At 46.0% G+C, this 14,032-nt stretch overlaps 2 protein-coding genes across 5 annotated transcripts in view; both read left to right on the top strand.

The window, feature by feature from the left end:
- LOC135366841 (diuretic hormone receptor-like) overlaps positions 1-5,601 on the top strand; it is a 151,195-nt gene extending 145,594 nt beyond the window's left edge. For both annotated transcript variants that reach the window (XM_064599784.1, XM_064599783.1), the window contains one exon: positions 692-5,601. In XM_064599784.1, coding sequence (XP_064455854.1) covers positions 692-943 — 252 coding nt within the window. In that variant the 3' untranslated portion in view covers positions 944-5,601. The remainder of the gene's footprint in view (positions 1-691) is intronic.
- Positions 5,602-5,972: 371 nt separating this feature from the next.
- Positions 5,973-14,032, top strand: part of LOC135366840 (uncharacterized) — a 68,141-nt gene continuing 60,081 nt past the window's right edge. Inside the window, exons 1-3 of one of the 3 annotated variants that reach the window (XM_064599782.1) lie at positions 5,974-6,174; positions 6,907-7,053; positions 8,778-9,208. In XM_064599782.1, the coding sequence (XP_064455852.1) occupies positions 6,169-6,174; positions 6,907-7,053; positions 8,778-9,107 (483 nt within the window). In that variant the 5' untranslated portion in view covers positions 5,974-6,168 and the 3' untranslated portion in view covers positions 9,108-9,208. Of the gene's footprint in view, positions 6,226-6,906; positions 7,054-8,777; positions 9,209-14,032 lie in introns of those variants that run through there. The other 2 variants (XM_064599781.1, XR_010414296.1) reach the window with 2 other exon arrangements.

Here is a 14,032-nt window from a genome sequence, read left to right as displayed (position 1 = left end):
GTGGTTAGTCAGGTGATCAGTCGTCATAATGGTGATAACGCATTAAAATATATTTGTCGCGAAACTTATTCTGCATAACGCTTTAACAAAATGCAAACAAGCTGGTGTAGGCTAGTTGTTGGTACTATTCCCTGAGCCTGTTTGTCCAGCGTATCTGCCTCGTCCGTTTGTGTCTCCCCAATACTCCCCAGACTCAGGGAGGTATTGCCAAGAACTTGTCACCGAAAGCAGACGTGGAAACAAGAACGAATTCATACTCTCGGCAAAATTACTAACCGGGGACCACTGCCTCCCATCGAAAAACGTCGCCAATAAGGTTAATGAGCTACCATAACATACAAAATATGTATATGATAATAATAATAATTGCTTTTGGCATTGTAGAAAACACGTATAAATGAGGTTGGCTGTAAATTTTTGACAAAACTCGTTTTTAAATGTATTAAATTTTCATTGGAAGCCTTTTAATGTTTACAGTGAAATCATTTCTTTTTTGTGCATTGTGATTGCGGTGGCTACATAATTTCAGCGTACCGCAAACACAGCCTGGCAATCACGTGGTTGGCGCTACACGGCTATTGTCGCGATAAAGCTACAAATAAAGGACGATACTTGATATTGTCGAACGTTCGACAACTGCACCGCACAGACGCCTCTAGATCTGTGTCCAATACACGTTATCTATTTTTAGGTGCGCAACTCAGTTCGTCACCACTTGGAGCGCTGGAAGACAACCCGTGCCCTCCGACAGGGCGAGCACACCAGACACTCCTTCGGGTACCGCTTCGGTTCGCAGAAGACATCTGCGTTACAGCGTGGCAGTTGTGTCAGTTTTACCACCACCACAACGTCTTGCATCAACAACAGTAGGTTTCCTTCGCAGGGGCCCCGTCACAGCAATGGATCCTACGCACATCTCACGTTTCGAGACGACACCGTGTGAAGAAGTGGTTGGCGACGGTAGCAAGGAAGCTACGCACGCTGTGTGACTTGTAGATATCGAAGTCGTGGACCATAGTTTCTTCGGTGAACGCAGTCAAGGATGGGTGCGGAGGCGAACGGTACAGGCATGGTGTTTTCGCTACCCCGTAAGAGGGGGGGTCCATGGTCCATTGGAAAGGGACGTCAATGTCGCATGGGCAGTCATGAGAACGGCAACGACAAATAAGTGATGACGATGTAATGGGTGGGATGTTTCGTCGCTGAGGCGGCACCACAGTGATCCGGTGTAAAACATCTCGCAGCTACATAGTTACGTGAATAATATTGTATGACTATTCATGAGACGCTGCAGCATTGTGATTTTATTTTATTTTATTTTATTTTTTACGTCTGCTACAGAATTCTACTCCTACAGGGATATCTATAAGCGTATCTTTGGTTTAGGCCGTCTACAACGCAGTGTTTATTAAATTTCCACGAGGCCATCACTTGATGATGAGAACCGAAAGCTACAAAGTTTCGTATAAGTACGGAACAAAGCAATTCATTAACGAGTGCCTGGATCGTTGTGGTAGGAGGGCACTTGGCGGTGACCTGTAAAAGTGTACTCGTGCCACCGCCCGCATGCCACGCTCGCCAATTACTAAATGGAAGTGGAACGCTGCGTTGTTTGCATAGAAAGTTTTTAATGAGATTCCATCCTGGTAAATTTCAAAGGTGATTGAGCATCGCAGCGCAAAATTATAATGTTATGAGAGACTGTTTCCCAGACGCACCGCACCGAAGCAGCTGCTATTGCAGAGCAGCTCACTGCCGTCATGAAGACGCCGTCTCGGGGGCAGCGTTTGAAAAAACCTTCGCAACAGCGCTGTCGCTGCCCAACGCAAACCCGTTATGCGCCACATATTTCGCACCTAAACGTAGGCCGCTTCACACAAGGTCTCAAGAGTTGGACCCCGGGGGTTGCATTTATTACTGTCTTATAGAAAACACCGTGCCTGTATACGTAATGCCTGTAAAACCAGACACCAACAACCATCAGTGCGTTCCTCACACTATTTGCTCACGAACTCTTTATGGACAAACGCCCTCAGCCAGATGAGGTTTTCACCGGCCATGTGCTCAAGACAATGTTAGTTACAGAATGTAAAAAGCCACCAGCGACGTTTCACTCGCGGACATTCTATTTATGAATACCATTCATGTGCGTTACATTATTTTCAGTGTTATCTGCCTTGTTGAGAACGTAAGTGACTGCGTGTTCAACAGATTGGTAATCGTGTAGAAGCTACGCGCCCAGCTAGCAGTGTGTCTCCGCCATATCAACAAGAATTACCGCAGTATGCTGTTTCCTAATGACGTTGTTGTAAGTGCGAGTGAGGAGATTCAAGTGGAAAACAGAAATGATTTGCTACGAAGGGAGGTGACAAACATGACTTAAGACGAATATGCGTTTTGTTAAGCCAGTGCAGTATTTTTTTTAAACGTAGGTTTATGTTCTTTATTTGTACGTGTAGGTTTTAGCCCTTGTTACTTGTGCTGGGGAAGGCAAACTATTTTCGGCGACGTTTTCCGAAATTTTGTTTTCCGTCGTTGGCGCGCGCGAAAATTATTACATTTTATCATCGCCATAGTGTTTTCTTTCCTGGTGTCAGGACTGCACGATGAGGACGCCGTACACTGTGCGGATGTACCCTTCCTGTCAATACTAGAAGTTATTCATCGGAGTTAAAGGGAAACTCCGGTCAAATCTCGAATATTTGGCGTAATACACCGAGACTCAAAATAATGTTAGTAAAGTCGTATTTTGGGGGCTGCGTGCGCAAACTGATGGCCCTCTGAAAACGTATCAGCGAGTATATGACGTCTGTAATCAACATTTGCTCAATCACCACTCGAATTACAACAAGCAGTAGAGTGCTCGCATTTGTTTGTTTCCAACTCAACTCAAGTTAGCTGTGTCCCTTCAATGTAATGTAATTTGTTTCTGTGTATTTGTTTGTTTGTTTCATTGTTACTGTGAAAAGACAGACTTAGACATTTTATTTAGCGAGACATTAAAAGTGCCGCACTTTTAAAATGTTACTTTATGCGACTCCTACTACGTATCTTGCAAAAGTACTTGGTGAAAAGACAGTTGTGTACGTAGTTCGTAGTTTTGTGAGGATTTATAGTAACATTTTCACCAGATTACCGCGGGTAAATAGATTAGAGCTGACGAAGGATCCCGAATGGCTTGGGACTAACATCTTCATCTTGTTTTTTTCTTTTACAAATCAAATCAAAGATCCCAAACATCGTTATCATCGTCGCAATGAAGATGAAGCTGGTGCTTGCAATTAATTATTTAAAATGCGCCATAGTTCTTGCACTATATTTGACTGGAGTAGTCCTTAAAATTAGCGTCGTTTCTCTCGTGTATTCTCTTTGTCAGCCTCCTCATTTCTCGTGCTATCAAAACAGAGTCGGCGCACCTCAAAATAGACCGACCGGAAGTCGCATCCTCTATTTCTAAGCAATATGTATTTCATATAATTTGATGGCGTCCTATCTAGTTTCGCCTGTATTGGGCGTTGAGAAAAAAAAATTTCCACCACGGATAGATTCATATGTGAATATTGCGCAAAATATTTCACGTGTGCATAAACGGATTGTTCATCATATAGAACGTTACTACTATGTGAAATGCACCTTTGCTGAGACTGTGATTTTAGACATCTCCATGACCATTCATGACTGTTCTAGTCGCTTTATCAAATGTTCGGGACTCTATATAGCTGTTCGTGTTGATGTACAGTTTAAGTTTAGCACGATGGGTTTATAGTCGAGGTGTTAAAAGATAATACTGCATCATACGGTATACTTCAACCATCTATATAGTATTGTGGTCTGACTCATCCTTTCCATATCTCTTTCATCCAACACAGGACGACATTGCTATCTTCGTTGTACAATAGCACCATTCGAATACAATGTACATTATGTCGGATATCTCCTTGTCACCAACGTCACGAAAGCTAGCTCTTCGGTTTCTTCCCGCAAATCAGAACGTTGTGGTCCTAGCTTCAAATTACTTCAAACACTGCTAACTTCCCACGCTGCTTTTAATATACCTGCTATTACAGTAATGTGGAACCATCTCAAAACTGTTGCTATATGGAACTTATACCAACAAAAACGAGCGTTAACCCACCTAAAGATACATCTGTATCGAATGCACGAGCTCTTTCGCCTATGTTTCGTAATGAAAGTACACTCTGAGCACCTGCGCGTTCAAACCCTTACAGCTCTCTATGTGAACAATGCGTTCGAATACACGTAAAAACGAAGTACCCGTATGAGTCCAGGAACGTAGCTGCACATTAGACAAACAATCACACTGTTCCGTTAATTGGTGTTGTGCTATCCACGGTGATGTTCCAATTCCAGAGTCCCCTAATCGACTCGTACCTTCATGGGAGGTAATACCCGTGCAGCACGGACACGAGAAACGACACGAAGTGTTTAATGCGTTACGTTTTAATGTTATAATAGCGGTGTCAAACGGTGTCAATTTTAATGGCATTTTATATAGTTAGTCCGCCACAACTGATTTGCCTATGAAATGCCTTGTGTATTGTACGCGCGGGGCTACACTTTTAGACCGCATAAGACCACTTTCTGCGTAGTCAGATAAATATGAGTTTGCACAAGTATATTTTGGCGAATGGAATCTCGAGTTGCCAGCAGTGTGCATCGACAAGAGCGAAATAACCTGCCCTGCGGCCATATTGCTTGTTTTGAATTCGGCGCTATACTTTGCAAATAAGTTACTTGAACGCGTTATTGATCGCACGGAAATCAACTTCATATTGTTCTGTTTATATTTCAGACTGTTACATGCATTTTGAACTTTCAACCTGTATAACTGTGTATAGCTTTTTTTTTAACAATCTCACTCATATCTTACTTCGTGAGTGTGCCGCATCGAGATCATGTCGTTTCGTATCATTAAAAAAAATACATGTGGCACGAGCTTCGTAAATAATGCCATTAAACGATAATGTCATTTTGCCTGCCCGTGGCGCGCGGGCATTAGCGGCGTACAACAAAGTGAATTTTCCTTTCATTTCATTTTATTTTCTTTAGTATGAATCACAGCTAAGCCTAAAGCTTAAGAAGAATGAGGGACGAAGCAATACAGCTTCTACTATTGCAGTCCAGGTTAGTTTTTCCACCTGGCCATATATGTTATGAGAAGAAACATGACGCACAGTATGAAAGTGTTACCACTTTAACGGCGAGCAGTTCTTGCAGGCACATCATATGTAAAAATACGACACAATCCATGGAACCAGTATATTTTAATTTTCCGCGACAAAGCACATTGTGGAGTACATAACTTATTTATAACACTGCGGAGAACGCCATCGCATACGTATGTATATATGCATATTTATTCGAAAACGTCTCTGCGGACTGTAGATTCGCAAATTTCATTACGCGGCGCTTGCGTACGTAGATTGTGTCACGCGCGCAAGCTTGTTTACTGAACCGGTTATCCAGTGTGCTGTCAAACGCGTGTATGAGATTTAGCTGTATTTGTACATACTGTATACACGTACACATTGCCTTTGTTACAAAGTGAATGAAGTCATTAAAGTGTTAATGGCCAACAGAGGTGAGACTTCGTGCATCCGTCGTAGAAATCGCAAGCAGAGTGACCAAAAGAAAAACTGGGAGAGAGAGAAAGAGAGAGGAGTGAAGAGGAGAAATGGGGGAGGGCATAGCATTTCGTAAGCAGGGTAAGCAGACGTCTCCAACCCTCTAATTTGTCCTCTCCAAGCGCTGTGGTGGTCCTATCTATCATGGCTGTTTCGGAAACAGCCATAATAGATACCATCATTGCCGCAACGATAGGTGTCAGCCGTTAAAGCTAGCGGAATTCAATAATATAACACCACGTCTGGCATCCCTGGTATTTAATGCTGTCGAAAACCGTACTTTCCCGGCGGATACATTCCCGTGGGAAACATTCCGACTACCTCCATTTAAGAAAACGAAAGCGAAAATGCAACATGCTGGCATTCCAAGGGTAGCAGCACATTTGAACGTCGACGTCCAATTACTTTGGTTCGAAGAAGTGGAAGACTGCATTCGGTTAGAAGCACGCGACTTGAAGAAGACTAAGCACGGCCTATAGACCCAAACGCGTAACGAGCTCTCGCAGACTGCGTGGACTTCACGATGCAGGTGAGGCCCTCCGCCATGTCTGCAGCAGCTGGTTACTCTGCTCAGCAACAGGTAATAGCCGTTGTAAGCGTTCAGTGATACAATTTGGCACAGTCCCTGGTGTACCCTACAAAATGCGTACCCCGGAGACCGCGAGGTTGGAGCGTGATTCCAGTGGGGGACAAATGTACAGTAACTCGCTTCCAAGACCGCCCTAAGCACGTCGGACAGTAAGCCGAAGGCTTGCTTGCTGTATTGGGGTTGAGTGTGGTCAGCCATGTGTGGTCAGTGCGTGCGTTCGTCCAATCTCAGATAGCGCTGGCACAGCGGATAATTCGTAGAGTGTCAATCCTATACAGTTACCTTACCATGTGTGGATATTTCACGTGGCAGGATGAGAAAATGCCATTGCTTCGAAGATGACTGTTATCTCGGGAGTAAATGGGAAGCCATGTTCTGAGCGTCTTTGTAGCGGCCTTGGCAGTTGGAGGGCGCTGATAAACACAGGACAATACGCTAGGATCAAGCAAAAGCCTCAGACCAGAAGCCGCCAATAGTTCGAGCAGACTGTTCTTCTCTGCGCCGTCCTCACCATTGCCATTGTATTTGAAGATGTCGGGGATCACGTGTTTATGTGTAGGGCATTGCAAGACAACTGTTTCGTGGAAGGAAAAATCCGACCACTGGCTCCCAGGGCTAAGGCGAGCAACCTGCTGTACTTGCCGCGCTTCAGCAAAGGTGGTTTTCGTACAGGTACCAAACGCTACAGGGCAAGTTCCAGCATGCCCGCCGTCAGCGCCGCCGCCACTCCCTCCACCCTCTGCTCGTGTGTCAGTGCGGAATCTGCTTCGCCGCAACATCCTGGGCGTCAAAGGCGGCCAGCCTGGGCAGCCACAACCCGTAAGTGTGGACCATATGGGCGATAGCGACTCAACGTTGCCAGAAAAGTCCTTTCAGTCCCGGGTGCCGTTCAGGAACTGCAGTTCGTGTCCGACGTTTCTCCCGCGATTAGGCAAATCGCAAACGTCACATCAAGGGACGAAATTTCTCAGACACCCCATCGAATTTTTGCAGAATTTTTTTTTACATTTTTTTTTCTCAATTAAAGTGCGCCGTTTTTTCTAACCACGTGCTGTTGAAATCGCCTCCCGACCTCTCCCCACATTCCTCCTTCCTCTCGCGTTACTCATCACCTAGAGCCAAAGCCTTGGTTGTCGTGGCGTAACAATTAAAAGTCGGCCAATCACGACCGTGCTTTCAGCGGCCGTAGCTATGGAAACAAGCCGCCATGAGCCGCATGGGCAGCCACTGGTAGCCACAGAAAGCCTGTGTTTCAAAATCGTCTACGGCGATTGGCTGACATCCTGGCTGGCTGCGGCGATAGGCTGATTTTATATGTCAACGTGCGAAGGAGTGAGAGGCATTAAACAAGCCTCCTGGTGGCGCTGACCATGCGGGGAGTGGTGTTGACGTAATGGCGGACGTCTCTGCCGCCACTCGCCGTGGCGCGTCGCTAGCTGTATCGGCTTCGAATTGCTTCGGTACATTTAGTTTAAATTATCTCGGGAGGAAACCGTTCGCTTGCCGGATGTGATACTTGCATTATGTGCTGAAGTACATCTCTTCTGTCAATCAGGTACGAGAAAAGAATATTTTTCATAGTCCCTTTAAAGGGGCAATAAAGTGCTAAATCTTCTTCTCACGGAACGAAAAGTGACGTTACCGTTACCGTAATACAAAAGGAACGGATTTAAATTGCCTTGTTTGTGTTTAAGAGCAAACGAAACCGCAATTTGCGTTTTCCCTCTTCCCTCCTTCTCAAGAGGCGCGACAGTGCGGAACGGCCTCCCATTGGTTTCCGCAAACGACTTCCCGCGATGGTTGGACACCTATCCGCACCGCCATGTCGCGCTTCTTGGGGAGGAGAGAAGGAAAGAGAAAGTAGAGGAAATCACAAATTGCGGTTTCCTTCGCGCTTAAATCGCCAGCGACCTAACGGACCAATCACGTTCGTTTTGAAAACTACCAAGGTAACGCCATGTTCCATTCCTCGAGGAGATTTTTTTTTTCTCAGCCACTTTAAAGTGGGACTCCGCAACAAAATCATCACAAAGGTTGTAGTATATCAGTAATCTTTGGGATGTCAGAAATATGTGTACAAAATACCTCGGTCCAAAACTGCGCAGATTTTACTCAAACGAATTATTACGAAGCGAGCGCTTCGCCTCTGTGAAGCGAGAGGGCGCTGAAAGCAAAACACTGCTGACATCATCCGGCATCCGGCAAGGGAGAAGAATGTAGGCTTGGGAGCAGACGACAATGCTGGGTGACGTCACGGAATCCTCCTCCGGACGAACCGCCGTAGTATGGAGCTCTGTTTTCCACTCTTCGCATTTCCGTTTTGGTTCGCTATTGTCATCATTTACGAATTAATTACTCGCGCAAAATGAATGCGAATATTCTACTCGGTATCGAGGGGGTGGTTCGTGTTCGGTATGATTCTCACCTAATTTTTTTTTTTTTTTCGAATCCTTGCGAAGTCTACCTTTAAGATCGATATGAGTATAACGAGTGCTCATCTGAGAGTTTCTTCTAACGCATATTGCACTGGGTTCCACGAACAGGGCAGCCCACCCGACGCTCGTGGCAAGCAACTGGTGGTGCTCTCTGTGGTGGCCCTCCTGGTCATATACTACGCGAGCATGGTCATCGCCTATTACTTCTACGAAATACGGGACGACAAGGTCGCCACACCAGGCGCTGGTGTTTCCGTTCCCAATTTTAACCCCAACGTCTCTGACCTGCCTGACGAGATCGTCATATCCAAGCGTAGTAGGCGAGCGAAGCACCGGAGTGTCGCCGAAGGACCTCCTGAAGGACCTCGTGCCGACATGGGAGGAGCGGAAGGAGCGGACATGTTCCTCATGTACCCCATTGGTTCGGACGATGGTTGACGAGCATTAATGGCGGGAAAAGGGTACCTTTTCAGACGCCATATATCATATGTGTCTTCTGCGTTTTTATGTAATATAATATATACTTTCAATGTTCAAGATGTAACAGATACGGCTTTGACTCTGTTGGGAACAGCGATGGCGTGAACATCCCCACTACCCTAACAACACCGAATATCCTCTGGATGTACGAATAATGCCCTAAGGAATTCGTACGTCCGATGGATATCCTCAGAACATCCATCGGACGTACGAATTCATTAGGATATTATTCGTACATCCAGAGGACATTCGGTGTTGTTGGGGTAGTGGGCAACCGCTCACTGCTGGCAGGGAGCAGGGCGAAGCGAGATTTGTCGGAGATTAGTGCTATATATCTGAAGAAAATACACCGCCATGTTTTGCCGTGTGCGTTTTTGGCTTATAGTTATAACAAGGGAGACCATGTTGAAACACACTATGAAAATATGTGCTGGTGCAATTGCATGAAATCGGCGCCACATGATCGTAGGTAAGGATTGATCGATTGACTACTTTTGTGTTCAACAGATTGATTATCAGAGACAAGAGTGTCGCTCGTCCAAGAAGACGACAGCTTGCCAAGGGGGTCAATTTACCAACAGAACAAAAATTTAAAAATTGCCTGGTATAACCATAATTCGGTTCCTAATGTTCTCTCAACGTCTGCCGAAGGAATCGTTGCGACTCAATCGCCGTATACAGTACGACAGAATGCATGCAGCCGTTATTTGTGAAAGCGGCTTCGCAGTGCGAACACACACGAACTTTTTCACAGGAAGACTTGTTCGGGACGACAAAAAAAAAAAAAAACTCCTCAAATTCTTTGTGGGCCACTGCGGATGAAGGGAACTGCCCACCGAAAACGAAACATATATCGTCCTACTTTTATTTATCTTTTTTTTTCTGCATTTCTCTACCATGATACCCTCCAGTTACACTTCTGGAGGTCGAGAGGATCACCATAATCTATGATGCGTGATAATGATTCTCCGCGATCACGCGCGCGCCGTCTGTGTAAATGCCCTATCTTCGTTCCGGGTAATAACAACTTTACTTCCCCAGCGCCCGCTGTCATAGTCGTTTATCACGGCCTACTGATATGCAGTGAACAACGATCGCCGGGTCATCAGTGGCGCGGGATTGGGTGCAATTTTAGCATAGAGGGCGCTGTGGATATTCAACAGCACGTCTCGATTTTACTGCTCGGTGATGGAAGCAAGGGGCGCGTCGCATTTTGGATACAGCGAATTCACTATGAACGTATAGTTTTTTTGTTTTTTTTTTCGAGAACGCTTCGACGGTCGAATTATCTGTCTGTGAAACAATGGGAGGAAGTGCTGACTAACGACCGGGAGCGAGTAATTAACCTTTTCATCTAATCGAGAACCAAAATCAGCTTGAGAAAAGAAAATCCAGTACTGCGCCTGAAATTTGTACGACGGTTCATTGACACTAGCGATCTTCTAGCAGTTATGATAGTGCTACGTAGAGGACAGCAAAAGCTATTCTTCGTGACGACGGCAAATAAATGAAATAAATACTAAATTTTCAATTTAATTTGTGGCTCATTACCCAGGAACGTATACAGGACAGTATGTGACATGAAATGATGGCGTGATGGGCGAATTACAATGCATGACATAACATGTTCTTCGCACGCCATTCCCCAAAGGAACGTAGTCCCTTTAACAGCCATAGCACAAAACCGCACAGTCAACCGACAGTCATCGCAGGTACTCCTCATGAGATACCAGGGCCCGCTTGCACGAAACTCTTTGACTACAACACTCAAGCAAGCGTGCAAGCGTGCCCAGATGTCATTGCACAGACGGCGCTGCACGATGTTGGGCCAGGTACGATGGCAGGTTTGGCCATGCGGGCCAACGGGAACGGAGCTGCTTCAGTAATGTAATGTAAGTAATGTAAGATATGCTGACCCCACAGGCACACCACGTGGTATTGGTAATGACAGGAATGTCTTTTTCGTTCACTTCCCTGCATTTCCTCTTTTCGTGTCTTAGTATCTGAAAACGTTTTCGTGACTTGACTGTACTACGAGCTGTCCCTACTGTCAATTACTCGTTTAATTTGCCCTTCTTTTTGATTCTGCTCGTATTGTTTCATTGTTGTCTTGCCTACTTTTCACTTCTGAGGGTTTAACACACCACAAAACACCACACCAAAAACGTTAAAAAGGTACGAACGCAAAACAAGGCACAGGCGCGACTGAAACTTCAGATGTAGCACGTCGCACTTAAGGTTCACATTGCCAGTCTAACCAGTCTAACCTGCTTCTTTGTGCTGCACACACTCATGTCTTCACTGTGTTTCTACAATTTTTAGCGCTTTTAGTATGAATATGAATGCAACACAAACAAGCTCAAAGGACTGCTCTAGTTTTTACCAGACACTCAACAGCATGTGTTGCTTCTTCAGCTTGGTAATGATAACCATCCTCAAAACATAATCTACGCGACTAACTATTTTGGGCAGCACGTGAAGCAGCTGTGCAGCTCGCAGTAATACAAAGTACGCCCGCGCAATGAGAACAGCAGGCACATATAGGTGTTCCGCATCCTTCGCAATCCAATCTACACCCGTGATTGGGATGGGGCGTAGCTGGACGGATGTGATGTATAAGGAGACACGGAACGTCACTTCCGCTTGTCCGCAGCGTGTTCCTCACGCCCCGTCAAAGAAGGTAATGAACTCTCACTTTCGGGAGGAGGGAGGGGAGGGGGGGAAGGCGGCGAAGCTTATCTTCCCCGTAGCCATGTGGAGCTCTGAATTCGTTCTCCGCCCTATGTAGTTGCAGTCAGTCGGAAAATGGAAACTTGCAACTGTCGCTCCTAAAAATTGGGTTGTTGCTGTTTAAGGCTCTCGCGTCCGAATTTGAGATCGCTTCGGTAAAGCATGGAGACAGGTAATCGGTTGGAAATCTGCCTGGTAGATAACGGCCAGACAGATTCAGTTTGACTCTTACATGTTTTGTCAAACACACCATACGTATACAGTAGAGGACGAGGTAGCTTTGAGCCGTGTGTAGTCATGGCCGCGGCGTCTACTGTTTGGTCCTTGAGGGGGGGGGGGGGGGAAATGAGCAGGGCAATGTGAAAACGGAGGGGGGGGCGAAGGGGGGGGCGGGGCTCGAGCACCCTATCTGCCACTGACCGACCCACGCAAATCCTGCAAATCCTAGGAGAAAATAATATATTGGGTGGAGGGGTGGGAGGTAGCAATGTGACGAACGCGAAAGTTCTCGCAGTTCATGGCGTCACGCACTCTTTAGTGGTTTTCCTTTTTTCTTTTTTATTCCGTGTTAGCACCGCGAAGCAACTGTTGCAATGAGCGGCGTACAGACGTGGACAGATGGAGAGAGGACAACAGGAAGGATTGGGGGACAGGGGGGGTTAGTATGCGTCCTGGGCCGACTTCAGGGGGACTGTGTCGACATTCGTCTGGAAAGCATTCGGAAAACCCAGGGAAAACCTCAGACAGCACAGCCGGTGACAGGATTCGAACCCGTGTCGTCTCCCAGTCTCGGCGTGGAAACTTGAGTGGTTTTCAACGCGCAGATCCTGCTAACTCTTACCAATTATCATAAGGGTAATTGGTAAGAGTCCTCCTCCCAAAAAGTCGACCTAAAATTACGCATACATACTCAGCAGGAACTGCGCTTTAATTTCAGCGCAAAGTTTGTACCAATAATTATCCATTAAATGTTCCATGCTATTAGATGTCAGTCTTTGCAGTTTTGGAAGTTAGCTATAGATGCAGTTAAAAAAATTGATATGATAAAATGCACAGTGCGATTGATCTCGTAGTCCATGCTTTTCCAATCTCGAGACACCGCCTCATTGGTCATGACAGCCTACATGTAATCGTAATGTGAGCGTCCAAATCAATTATTTTCGAGTTGTTTTTCATCCGCATTTTTCGGTGCGCACAAGCGTGTGTGTGTGTTGTCACTCATCGCACTCTGCCTGGTAATCATGGGGTGCGGATTCGTTTTCTGCCGCTGTCTTTTTTCCGACGACTGCCATATTATTTCAAACCACCAGCCAGCGTCCACTTGTCCGCGTCGGGCGTTTTCGTAACTCTCCCGTGTCCGGAGCACTCTGCCAGTATACGAACGCCAGGCTATGCACTCTACCGTGCCGAAACTAACTGCAATTTTATCACTCCTCAATCCTTCGCCGGCGATATGGCTCGCCCAGCAGTTAGGAAGACTGTCACAGCAAGATTAAACTCGGCCTCCCATTTGGAAGAACCGACCTGCATGCAAAGCACACACAATCAGGCCTCGCGAAGTCGGCTAGTATTTCCAAATAGCCGTAGCGGTCATTTGTGACCGTGGGATCGATGCTAGCTTAGTCTCCTCAATTTTCGCACGGCTCTTCGTTAGAACATGCTGAGAAGTAAGTCGCTTACTTCCGAGTCGATGCTCCCCGCTTGGGAACTATTTACTTTGCAGTACTGCGCGATTGCAGTGTTCCGTAGCGCATATTTATTCAGTCTTTTCGTTTTCCCTCACACAAGTATATAACTCCGCTTTCGAGATGCGATTGCGTTAAAGTAGTACTACGGACTAAATCTTCGAAATCTTACCGAATTGATGCCACTACAATCCATGTTTTTCACACTGTATCCTCACAGAATGTTGTTTGTCTATGCTATGCGGAAGTATCATAAAATTAATTTCTAGTTTGAAGTAGAAGCTCTAGGAAGTCGCAGGGTGGCGATCGTTTCCAATGCGTCTGGCAACATTTCTCCTCAAGGGTCGATTTCCGTCTCGTCGCCTCAGCTTGCTGACAGACTTGCAACATTGCGCGAAGGGTGGAGACGCTCTCGTATTGCTAAGAGGACTCCTGATGACGTCACCTACTCTTGGAGAATCCGAAGCT

Source organism: Ornithodoros turicata, chromosome 8, assembly GCF_037126465.1.
Source record: "Ornithodoros turicata isolate Travis chromosome 8, ASM3712646v1, whole genome shotgun sequence".
Classification (NCBI taxonomy): domain Eukaryota; kingdom Metazoa; phylum Arthropoda; class Arachnida; order Ixodida; family Argasidae; genus Ornithodoros; species Ornithodoros turicata.
Note: the sequence above shows the minus strand (reverse complement) of the source record. Positions and strands in the feature narration are given on the sequence as shown.